This window comes from Argopecten irradians, chromosome 15 (assembly GCF_041381155.1).
Source record: "Argopecten irradians isolate NY chromosome 15, Ai_NY, whole genome shotgun sequence".
Lineage (NCBI taxonomy): Eukaryota > Metazoa > Mollusca > Bivalvia > Pectinida > Pectinidae > Argopecten > Argopecten irradians.
In genome coordinates, this window is record NC_091148.1 from 31,297,603 (window position 1) to 31,325,342 (window position 27,740).

At 33.9% G+C, this 27,740-nt stretch overlaps 1 protein-coding gene and 1 pseudogene across 3 annotated transcripts; one reads left to right on the forward strand and one right to left on the reverse strand.

Annotated features, from left to right (window-relative positions):
* Nucleotides 1-69: 69 nt before the first annotated feature.
* Nucleotides 70-25,353, forward strand: LOC138309028 (ankyrin repeat-containing protein DDB_G0279043-like). Of its 3 annotated transcripts, none has more exons than XM_069250123.1 (6): nucleotides 70-1,687; nucleotides 12,786-12,929; nucleotides 13,337-13,412; nucleotides 14,009-14,344; nucleotides 22,053-22,151; nucleotides 22,525-25,353. In XM_069250123.1, the coding sequence occupies exons 4-6, from the start codon at nucleotides 14,023-14,025 to the stop codon at nucleotides 22,908-22,910; spliced, it is 807 nt and encodes a 268-aa protein (XP_069106224.1). In that variant the 5' UTR covers nucleotides 70-1,687; nucleotides 12,786-12,929; nucleotides 13,337-13,412; nucleotides 14,009-14,022; the 3' UTR covers nucleotides 22,911-25,353. The 3 variants fall into 3 exon arrangements, with proteins under 3 accessions (XP_069106224.1, XP_069106225.1, XP_069106223.1); XM_069250124.1 differs by having other exon boundaries at nucleotides 71-1,687; nucleotides 12,786-12,919; XM_069250122.1 differs by having other exon boundaries at nucleotides 71-1,687; nucleotides 12,786-13,412.
* On the reverse strand, nucleotides 25,351-27,628 carry LOC138309027 (uncharacterized; annotated as a pseudogene).
* Nucleotides 27,629-27,740: the final 112 nt, after the last annotated feature.

A 27,740-nucleotide genomic window follows, 5' to 3' on the forward strand; every position in this document is an offset into this window, starting at 1 on the left:
GTGTCCATTCCTTGATATCTTGTGTCCATTCCTTGATATCTGGTGTCCATTCCTTGATATCTTGTGTCCATTCCTTGATATCTTGTGTCCATTCCTTGATATCTTGTGTCCATTCCTTGATGTCTTGTGTCCATTCCTTGATGTCTTGTGTCCATTCCTTGATGTCTTGTGTCCATTCCTTGATATTTTGTGTCCATTCCTTGATGTCTTGTGTCCATTCCTTGATGTCTTATGTCCATTCCTTGATATCTTCTGTCCATTCCTTGATGTCTTTTGTCCATTCCTTGATGTCTTGTGTCCATTCTTAGATGTCTTGTGTCCAATCCTTGATGTCTTGTGTCCATTCCTTGATATCTTGTGTCCATTCCTTGATGTCTTGTGTCCATTTTTAATATCTTGTGTCCATTTCTTGATAACTTATTTTATTTCCACTAAATTCTTTGATGTCTAGTGTCCATTCCTTGATGTCCTGTGTCCATTCGTTGATGTCCTGTGTCCATTCCTTGATGTCTTGTGTCCATTCCTTGATATCTTGTGTCCATTCTTAGATGTCTTGTGTCCATTCCTTGATGTCTTGTGTCCATTCCTTGATATCTTGTGTCCATTCCTTGATGTCTTGTGTCCATTTTTTAATATCTTGTGTCCATTCCTTGATAACTTATTTTATTTCCGCTAACAGCAGAACAACACATACTGTACAGTTATTTTATTTCCACTAACACCAGAATAACGCATACGTATAGTTGTTTTTCATTTGCGGTGATTACATTTCGCTTTATTCGCGGTTAATTCAATTTTCGCGAATTTCGCGGATAAAATGATGAATATAATAACAAGTAGGCTAAGTAACATGCGCAGCCCAAGTTACTTTCGATAATAGACAAATGCGCGAACATTTCAACCCGCAAATTGCTATCAAAGATGAAACCGCGAAATCATCTCCCCACGAAGTTTAACAACATCACATACAGTGGGGTCGCTGTGGCCGAGTGGTGAGATGTCCCGACATATTACAACAATTCCTCCACCTCTGGGTCGCGAGTTCGAATCCCATGTGGGACAGTTGCCTTTTACTGAACGCTCGTTGGTGGTTTTTCTCCGGGTACTCCGGCTTTCTTCCACCAACAAACCTGACACGTTCTTACATGACTCTGGTTAATAGGACGTTAAGCCGTTCCTTATCTGATGAGAATCCCATAAAAAACGTAAAAACAAAAATCTTGGACACGGGAAATGAATACCAGTAACACTAACAATATGATGTATGTTATGATAGATATAATGTAGATATAATGTAGATATAACAAATTAACAATACCGGACAATACGAACATATATATTTCAAAAGTGTCACTCGGTGGTCACTGTAGTACCGTAACACCGGAGATCGTCGCTTACACCATTTTAGTAGATAAATACTTTCCCTGCCAAACTGACAGGCGAAGGTAGAAGTGTCCTTAATACTAGACAGGTATGGTTGATGACAGGTGATGGACACAGGTAAAGCCTCGCCTGGTCCTGTGGTGCACGTGACAGGTGATGGACGCGGGTAAACCTTACCTGGTATGTTCCTATGACAATGTACTGTACAGGTGTATTGTCTATTCTCTACACAATAGTACAGGAAGTATAGAGTAGGACGGAGGCTGAGTTTGGGATTTACAAGAAACAAACATCCGTGATATTGGTAAGCAACCTTTATTTCTTTTGTACAATTTTCCAACTTTTATCAGATATTTTTAGTTTCAAAAATATATTTATTCATACAAATTGTGACGTGTACAATGCAATGAAATTTAACATGAATGTGAAGACATTTTTGTCGTCCAAGAAATGTTTCTCATTCCGCTTCGTCTCTTTATAAAACAGACAATCAATTAAACTCAAAAATCATAAACTCTGGGGTTAGGAAGCACCTGCAGCTATCTAATTATGGTCACATCTTATCTTTCTCATGTCTACAGAATGGTTGTATCATGTATGGCTTCTAAAATGGCTTAAACGTCAACTGGATGTTATTCAAGAGATTCAAAGACCTCGATCAGCAATTAGAAGTTGCTTGTATTCTGTTGATGGCACACACTGGTTGTAGTGGGTCAAAAAATAATATTCATATCAACATATTATATTCCTTCATTTCTTTGTTAAAACCGTGCATGATTTTCGCTAACTATTTTCCATAGTTCTGTCCGACATCTCTTTACACTCCATGGATGTATCTACTGTATGTAAACCATCACATATTTGTGTCTATATACGGAAATGTTTTTATAGGAGTGATGTTAGTATTATACCTGTCATAGAATAGTTGTTATTTTCCTTCATGATTCCAAAAGTTCAAAACTATATATAGTGAATAAGTGTTATAGTCACGAATAACCATTGATATTTTCAACATTTACTTTTTCCGTTCACGAAGGAAGAATCTATTTATGAAGTGTAATAAGTGTGTGTTTTTCCTGTTTTTTGTTACGTTTGCAGGGCTCGTCTTATTGTCTATAATATATAGATATGCGGTAGAATCATATAAATGCATACAACTCAATGAACCAAATTCTCTTCAGAAAGACCTTCATATGTATTATGTAAAAATATAATGCTTCGATGAGAATTTTATATTTTATGTTGTTTAATTTATTGCCTAGTAGGTAAGCGATATCAAACAAGTACAATAAAAATACATACAAACGTTTTATAATGGTTTGCATAATCATTACTTTGCCCCATTAGCAGAAATAGGCACCAATTGTAGCTCTAAAGACGACACCATTTTCATGAGTGGATACATTAAGGTAGAAAGACGTGTGCATGTACAGATAAAAATAAAGAGTGAACCGTAGGTGTTTAGCTCAAATAGACATTGTCTCTCTATATAAATGTAATATTGACACAGTATTACATATGTATAGAGAGAAGAATGTCTATAGAGCCAAACGCCTGTGAGTGAACTATAGAAAAAAAACCTTGTTATATGGAATGAATAAAGCTTGTGTCAGTGATGTGATGAGTGAGAGCACTCCCATGTGGGGACATTGTTCTTGAAAGCGAACACCAAGTCCCTATCTTAATGTTCGGTTCTAGAGCAATTGTTAGATTCCCTTGTAGAATCAAGTCATTTAAGATTTCATGGCAACTTTTATGCACGTAGATAATACCACCACCGAAAATGCTCCTAGTTCCAGAATGCCGCGCGCAGTGAGTAGAAATTACATATTAACTTTTAAATTATTCCAAATGACGTTAAACGTCGAAAACCTTATATAAATACAAAAATTAGACATTACACCATGAAAACTGTCAGACATGCCAACACTAACATACATATGCTAAGCATGTATAATGTATTTCATATGATAATTATGACACGAATTAAATTATGTTCGTCCTTTTCAGGAATGTGACTTTGAAATTACAATTTTCGAAACTAAAGGTTTTATAAATGAAGGAAATCCTTAGTAAAGATTATTTTTATTTTGTTTTTTTTAATGAAATAAAAGAGTAGCCCATCCAAATTTAAAACTGATTAAAAATGACAAATTAAAACACATTTTATATTTACAGGAGAGTTCCTAAAATAGAACTGTAAATTTATATAGTTGTTCCTAAAATAGAACTATTTACTCCGAAAGAGTAATCGTCCTCGACATTATCAACATTACCCTTCATACAACAGTCGACTCACACCAAATGATATTCTCAAATAGGAATAGCCTTTAATATTTCATAGAGAAATTTGGGTTTATTTCATTTCAAAATTTGAATTTGTCTTATGAAAGCTTTACGTCATCGGAGCTGCAAGGAACAAGAAGTGAACAGAAAACGTCCTTGTTATTTGCAATCGAACGCCATCATTTCTTAACTTAAAAATTATCCACAGAAGACCATTCAAAGTAGTCTTCTTAACTTAAAATTGTTTCCATAACTTCTATTAAGTTTATCTATGGGGAGGTTTTAATTTAGGGAATGAACCTGGGCCCCGATCCTGTTTTTATTACAAACAAATATAGTTCCCTCATCAGAATGAGCGTGTTAAAATTGCGATTGTAGTTTAAATAAGACCAAAAGCTGTAAGTTTAAAGGCGACTGAATAGGAGAAAGGTAAAATGCTTAGAAACATAAAATAGACAAATAATGAGTAAGACTGACAAATATAAAAACAACTTTCATTAACATATTTATTGCAATGTATATAAGAATACATATCGGAAACTAAAAAAAAAATGATTTTTTTTTTTACGGTGATAGGTTGGGGAGATACACTGTACACTAACGATATTCATTCAATGTTAACAATTTTGTTGATAATTGTACCATACCGAATTTGTTTGGAGATAGCAAATATAGGTTTAAGGATAAGGATAGCAAAAATCCGTTTGCATCTAATTTGCAATAAAATTTGTTGAAATATTAAAAACATAAAATAATATTGTAAAGCAGGATTCCCGGTACAGTTACTGTTTTCATCACAGTTTTAACGTGTCAACACAGGATAGGTAAATAGGGTTATGAGTATGGTTAAAACAATAACAGGATGTTTGTAGGCGTAGTGTTTACTGATGTAGGTTCTGTTCATCCTGAAGTAGACTGACAGTAATCACTGATAGCCGGGGTCGTTTACCTGAAGGACATTCGATTAATTATTAGTGTCGATGTCCTCAGGGCACATAAAAGTACGGCTACTCCTAATTATAAGTAGAACATCAATCACCTGTTACATGGACATAATAGGATCATGGTTATTAAATTACATTAAATTACGTTATAATCTGTTTAGAATGTGTAATAATGAGGTCAAACACAAAGTAGGCATGACAAGATGGACAGACAATGTACAAGGTATTTTGTCTCTATATTATATATATAGTACATCCACTATAACGCACAGTTTGAAATACATCACTATGTATATTATCAATATATCATTTACTGATATTCATCGCCTGGGTTACCGAGGATGTCATTTTTATTACATGCAATGTCACTGGATTTATCTACTAGTATATCTATTACTTAGTACAGAAACTATTGTCTATAGAAATGATATAAAGCAGTTGTAATTCTCTGCTGAATTACCGACTGAACAAGTGGATATTAGTTTAGGCAGTTTTCCCGCTTTCTGCTCATATCATTCTTATTATGGTCAATGTACACATTTTCAAGCATAAATAATTAAACATGCACTGGCCAAATCACGTCAGGAAATAATTATCAACCTAGAACAACTATATACCAAATGTAAACCTCGGAAAAAGTATTATTTTTATGTGATTTGCAATTACACGTGTATAACTTTTAACCAATAATGTAAATATTACTATAATTATATCATAATGAGTCAATCAAAGCTTTCAACTGGTGTTAGTCAAATGAGAAACTGATGAGAAACTGCATTGCTGGTCTAGATAACCTATATTTATCTCGGTATTTCTTTTGTGCATCCTAGACATTCTACATTTATCTCGATATTGGTTTTGTGCATCCTAGACAATCTACATTTATCTCGATATTGCTTTTGTGCATCCTAGACAATCTACATTTATCTCGATATTTCTTTTTCCATCCTAGACAATCTACATTTATCTCGATATTGCTTTTGTCCATCCTAAACAATCTACATTTATCCATATATTGCTTTTGTCAATCTTAGACAATCTAAATTTATCTCGATATCGCTTTGTCCATCCTAGACAATCGACGTTTATCTCCATATTGCTCTTATCCATCTTAGACAACCTACATTTATCGATATTGCTTTTGTCTATCCTAAACAATCTACATTTATCCCGATATTGCTTTTGTACATCCTAGACAATCTACTTTGACAATCTACTTTTATCTCGATATTGCTTTTGTCCATCCTAGTCTATCTTAATTTATCTCGATATTGCTTTTGTGCATCCTAGACAATCTACATTTATCTCGATATTGCTTTTATACATCCTAGACAATCTACATTTTATCTCGATATTGCTTTTATGCATCCTAGATAACCTACATGTATCTCGATATTGCTTTTGTGCATCCTAAACAATCTACATTTTATCTCGATATTGCTTTTGTACATCCTAGATAACCTACATTTATCTCGATATTGCTTTTGTGCATCCTAGACAATCTACATTTTATCTCGATATTGCTTTTGTGCATCCTAGATAACCTACATTTATCTCGATATTGCTTTTGTGCATCCTAAACAATCTACATTTTATCTCGATATTGCTTTTGTACATCCTAGACAATCTACATTTATCTCGATATTGCTTTTTTGCATCCTAGACAATCTACATTTTATCTCGATATTGCTTTTGTACATCCTAGACAATCTACATTTATCTCGATATTGCTTTTGTATATCCTAGACAATCAACATATATCTCGATATTGCTTTTGTACATCCTAGACAATCTACATTTATCTCGATATTATTGCTTTTGTGCATCCCAGACAATCTACTTTTATCTCGATATTGCTTTTGTACATCCTAGACAATCTACATTTATCTCGATATTGCTTTCGTGCATCCTAGACAATCTACATTTTATATCGATATTGCTTTTATACATCCTAGACAATCTACATATTTCTCGATATTGCTTTTGTACATCCTAGACAATCTACATTTATCTCGATATTGCTTTTGTACATCCTAGACAATCTACATTTATCTCGATATTGCTTTTGTACATCCTAGACAATCTACATATATCTCGATATTGCTTTTGTACATCCTAGACAATCTACATTTATCTCGATATTATTGCTTTTGTGCATCCTAGACAATCTACTTTTATCTCGATATTGCTTTTGTACATCCTAGACAATCTACATTTATCTCGATATTGCTTTTGTACATCCTAGACAATCTACATTTATCTCGATATTATTGCTTTTGTGTATCCCAGACAATCTACTTTTATCTCGATATTGCTTTTGTACATCCTAGACAATCTACATTTATCTCGATATTGTTTTCGTGCATCCTAGACAATCTACATTATATATCGATATTGCTTTTGTGCATCCTAGACAATCTACATTTTATATCGATATTGCTTTTGTGCATCCTAGATAACCTTCATTTATCTCGATATTGCTTTAATGCATCCTAGACAATCTACATTTTATATTGATATTGCTTTTGTGCATCCTAGACAATCTACATTTTATATCGATATTGCTTTTGTGCATCCTAGATAACCTACATTTATCTCGATATTGCTTTCGAGCATCCCAGACAATATACATTTTATATCGATATTGCTTTTGTGCATCCTAGACAATCTACATTTTATATCGATATTGCTTTTGTGCATCCTAGATAACCTACATTTATCTCGATATTGCTTTTGTACATCCTAGACAATCTACATTTATCTCGATATTATTGCTTTTGTGTATCCCAGACAATCTACTTTTATCTCGATATTGCTTTAGTACATCCTAGACAATCTACATTTATCTCGATATTGTTTTCGTGCATCCTAGACAATCTACATTATATATCGATATTGCTTTTGTGCATCCTAGACAATCTACATTTTATATCGATATTGCTTTTGTGCATCCTAGATAACCTTCATTTATCTCGATATTGCTTTAATGCATCCTAGACAATCTACATTTTATATTGATATTGCTTTTGTGCATCCTAGACAATCTACATTTTATATCGATATTGCTTTTGTGCATCCTAGATAACCTACATTTATCTCGATATTGCTTTCGAGCATCCCAGACAATATACATTTTATATCGATATTGCTTTTGTGCATCCTAGACAATCTACATTTTATATCGATATTGCTTTTGTGCATCCTAGATAACCTACATTTATCTCGATATTGCTTTTGTGCATCCTAGATAACCTACATTTATCTCGATATTGCTTTTGTGCATCCCAGACAATCTACATTTCATATCGATATTGCTTTTGTACATCCTAGACAATCTACATTTTATATCGATATTGCTTTTGTGCATCCTAGACAATCTACATTTTATATCGATATTGCTTTTGTACATCCTAGACAATCTACATATATCTCGATATTGCTTTTGTACATCCTAGACAATCTACATTTATCTCGATATTGCTTTTGTACATCCTAGACAATCTACATTTATCTCGATATTATTGCTTTTGTACATCCTAGACAATCTTCATTTATCTCGATATTATTGCTTTTGTACATCCTAGACAATCTACATTTATCTCGATATATTATTGCTTTTGTACATCCTAGACAATCTACATTTATCTCGATATTATTGCTTTTGTACATCCCAGACAATCTACTTTTATCTCGATATTGCTTTTGTACATCCCAGACAATCTACTTTTATCTCGATATTGCTTTTGTGCATCCTAGACAATCTACATTTTATCTCGATATTGCTTTTGTACATCCTAGACAATCTACATTTATCTCGATATTGCTTTTGTACATCCTAGACAATCTACATTTATCTCGATATTATTGCTTTTGTACATCCCAGACAATCTACTTTTATCTCGATATTGCTTTTGTACATCCTAGACAATCTACATTTATCTCGATATTGTTTTCGTGCATCCTAGACAATCTACATTATATATCGATATTGCTTTTGTGCATCCTAGACAATCTACATTTTATATCGATATTGCTTTTGTGCATCCTAGATAACCTTCATTTATCTCGATATTGCTTTAATGCATCCTAGACAATCTACATTTTATATTGATATTGCTTTTTGTGCATCCTAGACAATCTACATTTTATATCGATATTGCTTTTGTGCATCCTAGATAACCTACATTTATCTCGATATTGCTTTCGAGCATCCCAGACAATATACATTTTATATCGATATTGCTTTTGTGCATCCTAGACAATCTACATTTTATATCGATATTGCTTTTGTGCATCCTAGATAACCTACATTTATCTCGATATTGCTTTTGTACATCCTAGACAATCTACATTTATCTCGATATTATTGCTTTTGTGTATCCCAGACAATCTACTTTTATCTCGATATTGCTTTAGTACATCCTAGACAATCTACATTTATCTCGATATTGTTTTCGTGCATCCTAGACAATCTACATTATATATCGATATTGCTTTTGTGCATCCTAGACAATCTACATTTTATATCGATATTGCTTTTGTGCATCCTAGATAACCTTCATTTATCTCGATATTGCTTTAATGCATCCTAGACAATCTACATTTTATATTGATATTGCTTTTGTGCATCCTAGACAATCTACATTTTATATCGATATTGCTTTTGTGCATCCTAGATAACCTACATTTATCTCGATATTGCTTTCGAGCATCCCAGACAATATACATTTTATATCGATATTGCTTTTGTGCATCCTAGACAATCTACATTTTATATCGATATTGCTTTTGTGCATCCTAGATAACCTACATTTATCTCGATATTGCTTTTGTGCATCCTAGATAACCTACATTTATCTCGATATTGCTTTTGTGCATCCCAGACAATCTACATTTCATATCGATATTGCTTTTGTACATCCCTAGACAATCTACATTTTATATCGATATTGCTTTTGTGCATCCTAGACAATCTACATTTTATATCGATATTGCTTTTGTACATCCTAGACAATCTACATATATCTCGATATTGCTTTTGTACATCCTAGACAATCTACATTTATCTCGATATTGCTTTTGTACATCCTAGACAATCTACATTTATCTCGATATTATTGCTTTTGTACATCCTAGACAATCTTCATTTATCTCGATATTATTGCTTTTGTACATCCTAGACAATCTACATTTATCTCGATATATTATTGCTTTTGTACATCCTAGACAATCTACATTTATCTCGATATTATTGCTTTTGTACATCCCAGACAATCTACTTTTATATCGATATTGCTTTTGTACATCCCAGACAATCTACATTTTATCTCGATATTGCTTTTGTGCATCCCAGACAATCTACATTTTATCTCGATATTGCTTTTGTACATCCCAGACAATCTACTTTTATATCGATATTGCTTTTGTACATCCCAGACAATCTACATTTTATCTCGATATTGCTTTTGTGCATCCCAGACAATCTACATTTATCTCGATATTATTGCTTTTGTGCATCCCAGACAATCTACATTTATCTCGATATTATTGCTTTTGTGCATCCCAGACTACATCTTGTTAATTAATGCATGCTAAACCAAATCGGATCCATGAAACTCGAACCTGTAGGAATATCTGGAGACCTAAAAGAATTAAAGCTTTATCCAATAACATTAATTTTCTTCAGTTACAAAATTTATTTGCTTTTCACCATTTCCACCATTGAAAAGTTTGAGCTTTTTATTTAAATTCAAGATAAGAATATTAAAAATACTTAACTGCGTCCCAATATTCCATGGCACCATGCATATGCCCTATATGGAATTAAGTTCAGATTGCGCATGAACCAAAATCAATTTTTTACACATTTTCATGTTAATTAGACATATATAAACACGATTATACATCAGTTTATGTTCAAATGATGGGTGTAGTCTATGCTTTGTCGGCGGTGGAGCATCTTTATTTGGTCACATCGTCAAGGTAAGATATACCTGTAATTTTCTGTCCTCTCCAGGCGGCCGTAGCTGCTTGACCACAGCTATAAATAATTGTTTGTTTACGACGGTATTGTGGTTGGGACACATGCCACGTTCATCACCACTGAACAAATGTGACCGACTAGTTAACTTATCACTATGAGTAGAATTTAAATGTGTCTTGTAAACTTTCTAATTGGTTCAGCGAATGAAGCTGATTTTGTTATAACTTTCGATAAATAAACTCCAGTCTAATTTTCTCTTTCCCTTTTTATGCTTAGGTACATACAACTTCGTTGTTTAAAAACTAAGTCGTAAAATCGTAAAGATTTTGACTGGAGACAAACCACAGAAACCACACAGTCTGGTTGGCCGACCGAGTAAATATGATTCTGAAGGGGGTTACTGTCTAAAACTAACACACCTTCACATAGGTTTTTTTAGTCACCTAATTTATGCATACAAAACATCTTTCCTATCTGAACATGTCTTCCTCATCGCATCTTTGTCTTGTGTTAAAACTATAACTTTGTTTTGTACAAAAGCTATGCTTCCATGTATTTTAAATAACGGTCCTTTTAAACGTATCCAAGGTCTATTTCAATTGGTTTTTTTCCTTGTTTGCATTCAATGTATGGTCAACTCGGTACACAACGTATAAGAAACCTGTATATAATGTAGTCAAGAGAAAAATCAATAAAGTGGTTTGGGGAATGTTTTTCGCAAAAACCTGAAACTGAAGATGGAAAGTTGAAAACATTAAAATTTACACTAAATAGCACAACTGCTAATGAAAAATTACTTGATAATTCGATTGACGTCAGTTTCTTGAGGCGAGTTCAAAGGTCATCAAATTACGTTTTTGTTAAATTTAAATATGTGTAACAATGTTAAACTATGTTAAATATGACGTCATCAGGAGTAAAAATAACACTGGCTTGTCTGTCCAGAGATAGGATGTTGTATAGGTAACCAGTTGACCTTTGACCTCCCTGACGAAATAGCATAACATCTTGCAAATAGGTCCAATATGATTTAGCTTGTTAACGAAGTCTACGCAACGTGGTACAATGCATTTAATCATATTGTAGAAGTATACAAACAGTATTTCCATGATAGTAACACACATAAACCATGACACGGCATTTTAGAGATCTCAGGTGAGGTACACGCCGATAAATAAACTTTAAAATAAATATATAAATTAACATCATTCATAATCCGACCTCGGGTAAAAATGGCAAAACATAAGCACATGATATAGTGATATGAAACTTACAGAAAAAGCAGCGCTTGTCATATGTTAAAGAGTAATAAATCGATTTCATGACCAACACAAATTTATATTGAATATGCCTGAAGAAACGATCTTAAAAGAAAATCATAATCATTCAGTAACTAAGGTAAATCATAAGCTAATATATAATATTGTTTATAAAAGTTTTAAAGGTAAATAGAACAAAATTTTGTAATCTGACCTTATATACATGTGGTAATTATGACTTCAGCTTTACATTAAGTATGAGTGGACGGGACGAATGGCTGGTTCCTTTTGTGTAATTCAGTCAGGTTGGGTGTACTGCTCGGCGTCTTTGCCAATAGTTTCAGCGAGGTAGCAAAGCAACATTTCCGATTGTAGTATAAAGAGACAACACAAAAATACCACAGCCTCCCAATACACATGCCCTCAACAAACGCTTGTGAGTGATACATTTACATACATATCTCATACCGCAATCTACTGTTATTTCGAGTATTCAATATAGCATCTTCTTTATTCATAACATGTTAGCGAATTAATCAATTCGAGAGCAATGACTGAGTAATTACTGACAATCGTGAATTAAATAAATGTACAATTACTACAATTAATTAAATGTTCAATCAATACAATTAATTAAATGTACAATTATTCGCAAGACATCTGAATTTGCGTTCGCACTCTCTCACGGACATTTTATCTCGCACAAACATTATTTATTTTATTTAGTTATTTACAGTACACACAGATGACCGAAATATTTGATAAAATATCAAACCTAGGGTACCTCTCTTCCGTTGACATAGATGACCGAGACATTTGATAGAATATTCCGTTGTACATGAATATTAATAAACATTAATTTATGTTGTATGCAGATTATTCTGCAATTAATAAATGAAGTCACATTAATACATTGTTTATGTGTTGTAGAGGACAACTATAGCTGTTTGGAGACCGAGTTACGGTGAATACAGCATTCTACAGAGACAGTTTGGGGACTCGGAAAGGCTAGAGAGTCCCTTGTGTTGAGTTCCAACAGCAAGTGGATTGTCACTAGTGTTGATGTGAGTGAATGTAAGCAATCGTCATTCACCTGAAACTGACAACATTTACATGCGGGTTTCCTCATTCGTGATCTGATTGGGGAAGACTTTATATGTGGTGTATAGTTACATAAAATCTGTGTGTACACGTAACTTATCAATCAAACCAGGCTACAGTTTGTTTTATAATAAAGTTTGTTTTTTCACTGAAAGGTAGAAGGATTTTCATCAGAAGAAGATTTTATGAAGGATTTTTCATCATATATAAAATCAAACCACTGCTACAATTATATCTGGTGGATGCTAATTTGTATAACGAATTTTATTGTTTTGCAATATAGAAGTTACCGTAGGGGCACATTTACTTACTTGGAAATATATTTTTCACCAACATTTACCCAGATTTGGATACTGTGATGTCTTCACTTCCACTTGCAGTATGTTGACGGATTGTTGAAGGTTATAAAAAGTGTCAATTTCTACAGGAAGTAACAACTTCGAATAAAGCGACAAGGTAAAAATTCTTACTTTTATTTCTTATTTTCATAATAACTGACCGGGGCCCAGTTTTATGAACATTCCTTAACTTACAATTCTCATAGGAAAGCACCACAGAAGTTAAGGGGGGAAATTAAATTTAGGAACCTTCCTTAAAATCTATAATGCTTAATGCTTTCCTATAGAGAATTTTCATGAAACTGGGCCCAGCTGTAATTATTTTTTTTTAAATAAGGACAAAGCCAATGATAATCTGAGTAATAGCTTTATTAGTGGAACATATTAAAATCAGGCCATTTATGTCGTCCCAGTAGACCGTATGCTCTTGTGAGCTTTTACGAGCGAACTGTCTACGGGAAACGACATATATGGTCTGATTTTTAATTAGATTTTGGAACTTGAGTTTGTTTGCCTTTTATTGCAACGCTTCGTGATTGCATCTTTCATCACACACTGGCAGAAAAAAATGTCACTATATGATTTCAAAAAGTAACAACTTATGTAACTATTTTCTAGGAATGATCAGCAAATGTGTCATCAATATCATGCCTTAATAGTAAATTGTCAGAAATACATTTGACATGTCAGACAATCTTAACTCTTTATCTTCAGACAAATTGTCAATAATGGAGGATAAGTCAAATAATAGCAACAACAATGGATCTTCGTGGAGTTTGACCTCTGTGTCACCTCTACTGCAGAGGCAGAAACAGAATAACGGATCTACCACATCCCTGCCGTCGGAGGCAAACGTGGACATCAAAACGCGTGACAAGAAAGGTCGAAATGCTCTGTTCTACGCCGCCAGGAATGGCGATGTGCATCTGGCCAAGAAATTTCTGGAATCAGGTGGAGATATAAACAGGGCCGATAACTTTGGTGTGACGCCACTACACGAAGCCACGGAGAAGTCTAAAACCGATATTATAGAACTTCTCATAGAGTTTGGTAAGTATATAAAATATTGTGTCTTTAAATAAGAAGTATCATAATGGTTCTCTTCTATTTAAATGCTGAATCTATCTGATTAGCTGTTTTGGAAGATATTTGTCTTTCTCATGTTTCAAAAAAATCCGTTCTAGGGCGGATTATGAATATCTGTATGTTTATATGTGGATCAAAGTTATCGTGTTGCTTTAAATGTCAGTGATCAGTAGCTTTGTAGCTTTTTCCTCTTCGATATTCCAGGGGTAACTATCACTTTAGTTAAGCCCATCCCAGGAGTATGGCCAGGACTGAATTTGTTTACCTAGACATAAACCTTCCTGGATGTTCTAGTGCCGTACAACTGTCGTAATATCCACCCCTGAAATATGTCGTAGCAAACCTGAAGGCTATGTGCTGTACAGCAGATGGAACCGCCTTCAGTATGGCTGTGATATATTCCAGGGGTGGATATAACGACAGTAATAGTGCCATTAAATATCGGGGATGGTTTATTTCTTGGTAAATACTTATATGTGTAGGTCCAAGGGTTAGTGTCTTAATTTCGTTCATTAGCAGTTTGGATTCTTGCTTCTTGATTCAAGTGAGCCTGTATACATTCACGGTTTAGAGTTAGAGTCAAAACCATTGTCAGCGTGATGATTACATGGTAACGTTATTATTCCAAAAGACGATCTTAATTTATGTTCTCTTTCATGAACCTTAAAAGAAAACTATCCAGACATTGTTCAGTGCTAATCAAACAGCATAGTTAGACTCGAACACTAGATAATACTCGATCTGAGATATTATTTCACGGAGAAAACCTATTAGAGAAAAAACACCTTTTAAGTCTATTTTGATTCAACTCTTGATCTAAAGATGTTACTTTTAAATATTGATCCGCCCACCTTTTATTAGCAGTTACCGTCAACGCTCGTCAGGAAGTTCTGATGACGTCATCAACATGGTGGCGCTATTATCGAACAGACGTGACTTTGACGAGCTACAAGACATCCATAATTGGGTAGTTAACACGTGTATAGCGGATGTATTGAGGAAGTATGTTTAGTAACACCGGTCTATCTACATATTAGCTAGTTAGCATCGAGCTGAGCCGACGTTTATAGCCTGGAATCTGTCATCAAATGACATCGCTTCAATTTCAGATCCCGATAATACTGTCGTGTGTGTAAATACATGTTAATTATCTCATTTTGAGACGAGAGAAAAGCGTGTGCGATTGTCTCATGATATTTATAAGATTATATTTACATTTTATCACTGAATAAAATATGTCGTTTCTGCTTAGGTTATTTGGCTAATATTATGAAGATGCTTTCAAAACTTTAATTACTTTAATTCAACAGTCATAGATATGCTATTAATTCGATATTAACAAAGTCTGATATTGTCAAAAATGTGAGGCTCTTTTTAAAGGTAGTACTCCTACTTAGCAAAATACAAAAGAATCCCGTTATCGCTGTTCTGTAACACAGTATCAACAAAATGTAAGGACGACAGGCACTCCAGCCGAGATAGTGTATCTTGGTTCCTCCATAGTACCAACTTCATGTACACACTGTAGTCAACTTAATGTCGCGACAAATTCACATTTTCGTATAAAGAATAATCAATTTCTGTAAATTCTGTTACTCCATCGGCGACAGAACATATAAATATTTATCAATTGGATAATAATTCATACTCAATAGTTAATATATATATAACTAATTAACACAATATTATTTTGAAATAAAATAAGAAGCTCATACTTTTCAACGATGGTAATAGTATAAAATAGCAAACCTTTGTTACCGAAGAAAAATACTAAAACTTTTTAATGGTGATAATTGTGAAAAGTAAGCAACTTTTGTAATTAAAGAAAAATACTAAATCGTCTGCTCCTGTTTTTGATAGAGAAAAATTACCATTTTTCAGCAGTGGAGCATCTTTCAGTTAGTAGGCAGAATTTCTTGTTCTATATACTAATCATATATAACCACCTTTGCTGCTCACAGATCTCCGACCTAGACATATAGGCCACTGCTCACAGCTCTCCGACCTAGACATATAGGCCATGGCCTCGTGTGTCTTTGGAGGATATTTATTGCGACTGATCTCGGTAAATTGACGCCCTACTGACATGGAATGGTTTAGAAATTGATTCGGGACATGACCTTACGGTACAGACATGTCTGGCATACTGACATACATTGTACTGTGCAGATACATTCATATATTTTTCACTGTACACTGCATCTTGAAAATCAGTCTTGCGATTACAGTTTCCTATTCATCGCTTGTACTATTAATACGCCAAAAATATTTCCATTACTATTATAAAACAATTAAACAATCACGACATTTAATAGAGAATTATAATTATAAAGTATAATTCGTTTATAACGAACTACAGGGGTCCTGTCTCATTCATCAGGTCTCTTTAAGATACCGACACTCACATAAAAAAACCGTTTGTTGACTTATTAACATAAATAGGTCTTAATGTTAACATCATAAATCGACATTTTTGCTTGATGTACATACATCACAAATAAGTCGGTAAAACTGACTTTATCGAAAACATCAGAATTTATAGTTAGAGTTACCAAGCGAGCCGTGACGGGTTATTAATAGGTTTTTATAATAATGTATGTGTATTTTCATCATCTGCATTACAATTAAGATAAATGACGATCTACCACAGGAAACAATAAATTAGACATTGTTAATTAGCTTCACGTGCTCTGTACTTTACCTGACATAATAGATTGATCACTCTTTAATATCAGTTTCAATAATATAGAGATAATGATCAATTGTATGCTCTCTCAGCTCCAATTTCTCAAAACAAACTTAAGTCAGAAACTGATTTCAGTCAAATAAAATTTTCACATAAGGAGACAATTTTAATTTTGACTTAAGTCTCACCTTTGTTGCCTGATGTAGAAAGCTATAATCAGTCATTGTATATTACAGAGTTATCTACCCTTGTTGGTAGGTATTAAATGTGACGTTGTGTGTTTGTGAGTGTAACGTCATATTTTACAGTGTCATGGGTTTAGCTCACAAAAACTGAGACGCCAGAATCAATATTCTCCACAACATGGACAGATAACTCCGTGATATGTACAGAAGGAATATGTATATAACAATTGATTTTTGTGATAAAGAAGACTATGTATTTTCAGGAAATAGTTTCATATGTGTCCAAAAACTATTCAATACCATAAAAAGCCATTAGACACGGTGTGATAGTAAATGGTTTTAACTCTACTTCATTTTCTGTATAACCTTGTAACTCTAGCAACACAATCGACTAATACGGATCCTTATAACCAATCCGTTCAATAGAGGATCTGACAGCAATATTATTGTCAGCATGAGGGGTCATGTTCGGATGACCTTTTACCACGTGTACTTCAGATGAAATACATTTTCTGCACATTGCTACGTCAATTGATAACGCCATTTCGTCTCAGTATACATATGCATTTAGTTTTGTTGTGCTGTTAGGGCGAGATGACTTCGTCTACAAAAATAGTTCGGACAGTTTTTTCAAACTATTTCGTCCCCAGTCAAGATTCTGGCAGTGCCAATTTGATTGGTCATTTCCAAAGGTCACTAGAACGTGACCCCTAATGGGATGATGATAATAAGGATATGTATTTTTATCAGATTGGCTTCCTGTCAACATTTCACGACCAAGATATTCACCATACAATTATTTCGTCCCTCTTGATTCCATTTGTGATGCTATTAAAAGTGTTACAACTCACCTACCTTGAGTATCTTGAAACCTATCAACTGAAATCTCCTAACTTGATAAAATATTATTCTTTTATTTCAAAAATATATTGAACAATAAGATAAAATAAAATAAATCTGTGTATCAACGCAAGAAGAAAAGTGTTGTAAGTCACATGTGTCTTTCACAGTTAAAATATATCCGCGACCTTATAAAAGCTTTATCTGAAGGTCATCTGAAGTGGAGGCCAATTTCACAAGAACACAAGAAAAAACTTCAATTTCAGAACATTGAAATTTAATTTACCTGAATGCATTTTGCGAATGTACGGTTCAATTTTTAATACTGTGGGGTTTTTTGAGGAAAACCCTAAAAAGAAACCAAAATTCGTCGTCAAACTTGTGAATCACATTTAAAATTTAATAATTTATGGAAATTTACTTCTCTCCTTTCTATATTTACATCGTTGACTGAACAAGACAAAATTCATTGCATAATCCAAGCAATAATTTAAAGGATGTGTGCATTTTTGTTCAGAATTTACTCTGACAAGATGTACATTAAATTGCTCAGGGTGTTGTTAAAGCACATTAAAATTTATAAATGCACAATTTTGGCGCGAATGGTGCACAAGATTTATAATAACATGTTGTATGACGAGAAAGAAATAGCAAAACCACCTGACGTATCTCCTTTATGTTGATATGAATCACGTTATATATCGCTATAAACATATCGAAAACGTTATATAGATTAGCATATAAGCTATCAACATCTATGTCAATCTCCACTCGAGTGACATATCACTGACACACGGTGAAACTTATTAATTCGAGGTCGTTTCATTATAAAACTTAATGATAACCAAGCAATTTTAATTGGTTTATAATATTTTAAGCGAAATTAGATAGATTTATTTATATAAAAAAACATTAATGATTCAATATTTTTTATGTTGATTGCATTTTGATAAGTTTCTTAAAGATAACATTTATCATTTGGACAATAAGTAACAGAAAAATTACTAAATAAAATAATTTGTTTTAATTTTCTCGTCTGCGCGATTTATTAATTTTAAATACTTTTTTACTGATCCAAAGTAACATCAGAAGCTCAAACTTTTCAATGATGGTCATTCCTAATTTGCATATTACCGAGTTATCTGCACTTGCGGGTAGGTATTGACTGTGACGTCATGTGTTTTGGAGCGTAACGTCATACGTTTCGGAGAAAACGACGTGAATTGCGCTCACAAAATAATGACGTAACAATCGATACCTACCCGCAAGGGAGGAGTGTAAAGTAAATAACTTCTGTTACTGAAGAAAAATATTAAAATATTCTACTCCAGTATTTGATAAAATTTACCATTGGTCGGTGGTGTAGCATCTGTATTAGTAACTTTATTCCTCTTATAAAGCGAAGCATGACCATCCAAACCACTCACTAAATGTTGTCATGAGGACATAGTAATAGCAGCGACTAAATTGTTGAAGCCACTTACAGGGTGTAGAACTCTTTTAGGCCCAAATACGATACTGTAATCCAAGCCTCTTACAGGATGGAAAACTCGTTTGGGCCAAAATACGATACTGCAATCCAAGCCACTTACAGGGTGGAGAACTCGTTTGGGCCAAAATACGATACTGTAGTCCAAGTCACTTACAGGGTGGAGAACTCTTTTAGGCCCAAATACGATACTGTAGTCCAAGCCACTTACAGGGTGTAGAACTCTTTTAGGCCCAAAAACGATACTGTAATCCAAGCAGTTTACAGGGTGGAGAACTCGTTTAGACCCAAATACGATACTGTAGTCCAAGCAGTTTATAGGGTGGAGAACTCGTTTAGGCCCGAATACGATACTGTAATCGAAGCCGTTTACAGGGAGGAGAACCCGTTTGGGCCCAAATACGATACTGTAGTCCAAGCCGTTTACAGATTGGAGAACTCGTTTAGGCCCAAATACGATACTGTAATCCAAGCCGTTTACAGAGTGATGAACTCCTTTAGGTCCTAATACGATACTGTGATCCAAGCCACTTACAGGGTGGAGAACTCGTTTAGGCCCAAATACGATACTGTAATCCAAGCCGTTTACAGGGTGGAGAACTCGTTTAGGCCCAAATACGATACTGAAGTCCAAGCCTCTTACAGGGTGGAGAACTTGTTTGGGCCAAAATACGATACTGTAGTACAAGCCCCTTACAGGATGAAAAACTCGCGAACGTTTGTTCAAATACGACACTGTAATCCAACATCATTTCGCGGCTATCTTATCTCATGATTTCCCTTTAAAAGCATTGTGGGAGAGCCTGACGATCTAGGAATTACAATTGAGTAAAAAAAACTTTCAATATAATCATGGGAAATATATAATTGCGGGGAACATGAAACTTTGAAATTCACCTTTAATGCATTATTCGTACGTGAAGTAAGGTAAGATACTTGCAATTATCAATACTTTAAGATTCCAAATGTTTGATCACTCAATACTAAATGGACTACATTCGAAAATATAAAATGGGGACAATAACGATTGTTCTAACAACCTGTGACAATCGCGAATTGTTGTGTATATCATATACGTATTATGTCATATTTCAATAAACTAAGGATTCTAAACGGTAAAACGAGGTTCTTGGAAGACGTCATCTCATTTCGGCGACATTTCCTTATAAGGTATGACATTTTAATGCCCTTGATATCTATTTTAACACTCAGGTGTCACCATTAACAGTTTTGATGTGACAAGTATTTGAAGGACAAACGGCTATTTGATGCATATTGCATGGTTGAAACTAGGGTCATTATTCATTGACATTGAATGGAGAAACAGCTGCATAGTATATAATGTGTGCAGTTTGGCCAACTAGTGAGCAAAACCTTCCAAAGTTTACTGTAAACTTGTTTCAAAATCTGGCGTCTATTTCCCCGAATACTAATTACATACAAGTTATAATAATGATATCAAAACATTATCCAACTGTTACCTAACTTTGTTAATTCAGGCTGCATATTAGACATTATACCGTAATGACTCGATTTGACAGGAATTTGTATCAGAGTTCATCAACGACGTAGACTTTCTCATTTCTACTTAGTCTGCCTCAGGTGTCCCAGTACAAATTGATAATATAGATCAACGTATTTTTTTCTCGAGCGTTTAGATCTAGCATTTTTCCAGGCGATAATCAATCGCTGATAAATTGACTATTGAGTTCAACGTTTATGATTAAATCGTGATAGGTTGGTAAACATTCGTGACATGTCTAACGGTATTTTAATGAATGCAGAAATGATGTATATAATATCAATAGTCTTGTTGACACTGTATTTTAGGTGTGATTATAATTTTGTCGCTATCCATTATTCCAGTACACACAGACCTATATGACCTTAGTTTACTCTACTAAATGGATACGCTTGAGACCATGACACACGCTAACTTATTATGCTTTATACATATGACAAGTGGCCCAATGTTTTGTTTTTGTGCTGTAGAGATATACTTTGATGCACATTCTCCAGCATTAGCATCTTTTACACGTATGACAAGTGGCCCAATGTTTTGTTTTTGTACTGTAGAGATATACTTTGATGCACATTCTCTTAGTGTTAACATACAATGTTTTGTTTTTGTACTGTAGAGATATACTTTGATGCACATTCTCTTAGTGTTAACATCTTTTATATGTATGACAAGTGGCCCAATGTTTTGTTTTTGTATTGTATACTTTTATGTACATTCTCCAGCATTAGCATCTTTTATATGTATGACAAGTTGCCCAATGTTTTGTTTTTGTATTGTATACTTTTATGTACATTCTCCAGCATTAGCATCTTTTATATGTATGACAAGTGGCCCAATGTTTTGTTGTTGTACTGTATACTTTGATGCATATTCTCTTAGTGTTTACACATAGGATGTGACACAATGCCCTGGGCTGTACTATTTACGACGGTTTATGTCTGTTTTGACAGATTGTAACCTCAACGTGAAGAACATCCTGGGTCAGACCCCATTAATGAGAGCTGTTCTTTACGATGACCTAGAAGTCGCAAAAATACTCATTAAAGCAGGTATGCGTGAACCACTAGTCGTTAAAACTCATTAACGCATTTATATGTGAATTTAATGTCCTTTAAACTCAATAACGCAGTTATGTGTGAATTATAAGTCAATTAAAAATGTGTGAAACAGAAGTCGTTAAAACTCCTTACCGCAGGTATGTGGGAATCAAAAGTCATTAAAATTTATTTAAGCAATATGTGCGAAACGAAAGTCGTTAAACTTGGCCTTTACATTAGTTTAAATTTATATCTAAAAAGAATATGTGCAAATGAACGCGCTTTCTTAGGGAATCAAAACCTATTTATTTATTTTAGATTATTAGATGTATGTGCTAAGATCCTTCAATGATGAATTTAAACCTTATTTATCTGAAACTTTCAGGTGCAGATATAAATGAAAGAGACTGCACAGGGAAGACGGCCCTGATGATTGGCCTACAAGAAAGTCGCGAGGAAGTAATCACTTATCTCCTACACGCCGGCTGTAACCTTCACCTTGAGGATAAACTAGGTCAAACCGCGCTATATATAACCATGAAGGAGGCCAAGAGAACATCCCATGAAATCATTCGTAAGTTATTGAAAGCGGGCTACGATTTAAACAGAGATTCCCATTGGTTGAAATCTTCTGAAATGGAAGATCTGCAGAAGCTGGAATCAGAATCACACCACCATCACTCTGGCATACTACACAAGATAGCATCGAAGGTGAAAGGGAAACACCATCCCCACCACGAACAGGGAACCGAGACGGTGGAGAAGGAGTAAAGCTCATCTACCTAACATTAATCTACAAACTTATTCAAATGTGTAAAATGTTACATTATATACTCGGCATAATTAAAGAGACATGGATTATCATTTTATCATCAGAAGTGTCGGATATTTGTGTTTTATTATTCGTCTTAGAAAAATAAAACGACAAAATGTGTATACACAGCAACATGTATCATACCAAATTAAAATGTAGAAACATGTTTTCGCATGGATAAGGTTAGTTTCCCATCCTTCACTTACAACAGGATCCTCCAAATTGAAGCAATTCATTAAAGTTATATGTGCCGTAATCTCCATACCCATTGTAAGTGACTTCTTCAAAAAATAAGTTCTACATACATGTTCATAAAGCATAGATAATAAGAAATATTACAGTACATTGTTCATATATTTTGTGTTGCTGCTAACTTTAATAAAACATCATACAAGTTTGCCTGTATCTTTGAAGGATTTTCACAGTTTTATTCATAAAAAAATCAATAGATTCCGATGGAAAAATAACATGTTCAAATTTTCACCCTGATAAGGCTCATAAAAAGTACTATTTGTTTATTACAATTGTTTTCTTGTTTTATACAGAAGACCAACACTACTACTTCCGCCAAAGGAGTGAAGTATATCGCTTTTATCGTCACCGTAAAACCTATTTCACTAAGAAAAATGCAAATACAATACTGCGAACCAACTTGTTTTAGAGGAGACTTTAATTTCGCGATTTTATGCCGTTTGACTTTTTCGTGGCTTTTAAGGCTAATTTAATGATTAAGGCTAAAACGGTTCTACTGTTTTGTAAACTATTCTCGTGGGTATTGATTTTCGTGATGTAGACTAATATGGTACTGATGTGTAAACTCGTAATTTAGACTAATATGGTACTGATGTGTAAACTCGTAATTTAGACTAATATGGTACTGATGTGTAAACTATTCTTGTGATTAAGGCTTATATGGTACTGATGTGTAAACTATTCTTGTGATTTAGGCTTATATGGAACTGTTGTATAAATTATTTTCGTAATTTAGACTAATATGGTACTGTTGTATAAACTATTTTCGTAATTTAGACTAATATGGTACTGATGTGTAAACTATTTTCGTAATTTAGACTAATATGGTACTGATGTGTAAACTATTTTCGTAATTTAGACTAATATGGTACTGATGTGTAAACTATTTTCGTAATTTAGACTAATATGGTTCTGTTGTATAAACTATTTTCGTTATTTAGACTAATATGGTACTGATGTGTAAACTTTTTTCCTGATTTAGACGTACAAAATGTATATAGTACTGCTGTCTAAACTATTCTCGTGATTTAGGCTAATATGGTACTGTTGTGTAATTTACAGTGATAATTTTCGCGATTTCCTTGCGAAAGCAAGCTGGTTGACAGTAATACCCAGTAAAGGTCTTCGTCAGGTATATTGACGGTTGTTTGCCTTTAAATTGTAGAATTTGATAGTGAAATACCTGTCTTCAATAATCGTCAATATCATCATATATAAAGACGGTATGAAGAAGTTTAGTAATTTTCATTTTGAAATTTAAATTTCCATTTCTAAATAGCGACACTCTAGCATTTTCAGCCTAGCATATTTGAAATAAGTAAGAACTATGGATTATTTTCATTATCGCCATTCTTTAATCAGAAATCAATTACAAAACAATATAACGAACTATAGGGAACTGAATTATAGACTAAAATGAACGTAGATTTTTAGTCCAGACCAAAATACATGTAACCATGTACACATGAAAATAGAATAATATGACTAATTCACGTACCACGTGATATCCGATCACGTTTGTGCGAGAATATTGTTTCTGACTTTATTGACGTATGTTTTCATTATATTTCTTTTTAATTGTGACAAGCAAAGAAGGCTACACATACTATAGTGCCATAAGTTTGTATATCAAGTACTTATTATAGTACCTTTAGCATATTTCATTATCTAGCCACACAAAACATCTGTTTTGTCCTCCTATAACTCGCAAGGCATGTTAAAACTGAAATATATTGATAAGGTTCTAACAAAAATGATTCTCAAAGGTAATTTCGAATAAACTCGTAATAAAATAAAAATATTACCATTTGGTTTGCCTTCATTTATTATTGAATTTGCATATTTCTAACAATAATTTACACTTGATACGAAGTTTAACATCAATCAATGATCAACCATTATTTAGCCTTAACTACCACCAAAATACCATTTAATGATTATAGTTGACTATAATGATTATCATTGTTTTGAAATACTTTAGATTTTAAAGATAAAACAATATTTTACTGAAAGCTTTTGAGAAACAGACCAAGATTTTGATATGACATTTAGAATATGTATTCCTGTACATATTTTTACAATTGTCGGCCGTATCTCAAAGGGTGGTTAATATTTTATCTTTTGAAATAATAAAATGAATACTAGTTATGTAGTCTGTGGTTCTTTATTGACTCTTATGGAAGTAGTCTGAATATTGACAAAATGATGACGAGTAAGGTCAGAACCGGAAATGACATCATAGAACTTGCACCATCACAGACACATAAATAGCCTCCCCATTCTGCAAATTCATCGCCTGCAACAAAGCGTGCGTTACATGAATGATATGAACAGCGAAAAGATTTTTTGTTTATAGTGACATGTACAATACAAGAAATTTTAATATGGATATGATATGGACACAAATGCATGCACTTATAGATAAATTGTCTTATCAAACTAGATAACTATACATAACATTATTTAATTTTTTTAGAAAGCCTATAAATATTTAGGAAATTATCCATGCATTATTAAGCGTGTATACACTTTTATTTTTATTTCATTTTTGACATAATACCACGCGTAAAATTAAAAATTATCCACATTTTATCTCATATATAATATACGTACCTGAATTCACTCCACAATTAGCTTCAGTACGAATGTCGTTGTCGATCACGTCACCATGGAAACATCCTAAGAGGTATGGGAAGTCTGTAGTTGCTATGTAACGGTAACTTCCGCCAACCACCAAACCGTGGCAATCGTCAAGGTCGTTAGTGGTAAGCCAATTGGTACTGAACAAAATGTAAACAATCTTTACAAAATTGAATGATATCCAAGGTCCAAGTTCCGGTTAATATGAGCAAAATACACAGAACTGAATGAGTTTATCCTAGCCAATAAATAAGAAAGTATTTATTTTCAGTTTTCTGTTTATGGCATACCAAAACTATGTGATTGAAATTATGTTGATTTTTAAACCTTTTTCCTCTTTCTATCTCAATTTTCTCCCTTTTCTCGTTACTTACTATCCGGTTGTGTTCGGACCATATATGGGATATCCATCCATAGCAACACCTATGAGGTAATCAGCCTCGTTCTGCCACAGACAGGACTGAGGCAGCTTGTGATAGTGATAGTCTCCGTTCTGTCCGCGTGACCATCACAATTATCAAATGTTTCGGCGTGATAGCCCTCGACGGCGTTCTTGTTGTTACTAGTGAGAGGATTATACAGCGAAACTCCAGTCCTCGTGAGGCCTATCTTCCCCTTGGGGAGACAACTCTTTGTTTGTGATACAGTAGGTGTTTGGGGGATCTTGACCTGATGGTTCTGTGCCAGTGGAGTATAGAAATTCACGGATTGCCAGTTATGATCTGGTAACCCGGTCGATTCGATGGTATACCTGAAACAAAAAGCATTAACTCGCTCGAAAACTAATATCTTCCTTAGTATGAGTATGAGGGTTTGGAAAGTAATGTAACAGAGTGAGAGATTGTGTATAACTTTAATTATTACATCCGACACGTTACGATCTCGAGACGTAGATTACCAGACAGACTTATGTTGAACCGATTGAGCTAAAAAGAGGTTGTCTCTAGCCTAGACATAGAGTAAGACTAGTATTGACCAGGGTTGCAGTAAGCAGAGATTTGAAATGCTACAAATTGATTTGAATAAAGTTTTGAATTTTAACATTTTGTATTATAAAGAAATTTGGAAAGTATCATATTGTCTATTGCTTGAAATAAAAAGTTTCGAAAAAAACCCAATATATTTCTTGGAATAACGAGTTTTGAAATGTAATATATTGCTTTGACTAAGGAGATTTGAAGAGCGATGTCTTGCTTGGAATAAAAAGTTTTTTGTTTTGTAGTGTTCATTCTATTGTTGCTATGGAGGCATTTGGCCTTTTGGTTGTGTTGGCATCTTTTTTCACATTTTATCAGTTAAAACTAGTGCTGCATTTTTGAAATTGAGGTCATCGCAAAGGAGAGAGAGAACGGATAACCCAACTTGGTCACCATAAGATACCAACACTATTGTTTCTTATCATGGGGAAATGCAACACCTTCCAATTTAAATACATTGAAATACTAGTTTTTACTGATAAGAGCAAAGGAGGAGAAATCTCGAATACACATACGTGGTACTTCCATTTGTGATAGAGACGTTCGCTGAATGCTGACCTGAAACTCCGAACATCTGGACCTCTGCTTCTGTTATACCTGAAACCTCGTTGTCATCACCAAACATCAGAAGCGCTAATGAAAGCAAGAATATGGCGTTCATTATCTGAAAGAAAAGAAGGTTACTGATAATTTTTTATCATTCCTATAATACCAAGGAATAAGTACATACTTTGTTACTAAGACGACACACTATCGTCAATGATAGTATGAAAACATCCTCTGTTACCGAGACGACACACTATCGTCAATATTAGTATGAGTACATCCTCTGTTACCCAGACGACACACTATCGTCAATATTAGTATGAGTACATCCTCTGTTACCCAGACGACACTACCCAGACGACACACTATCGT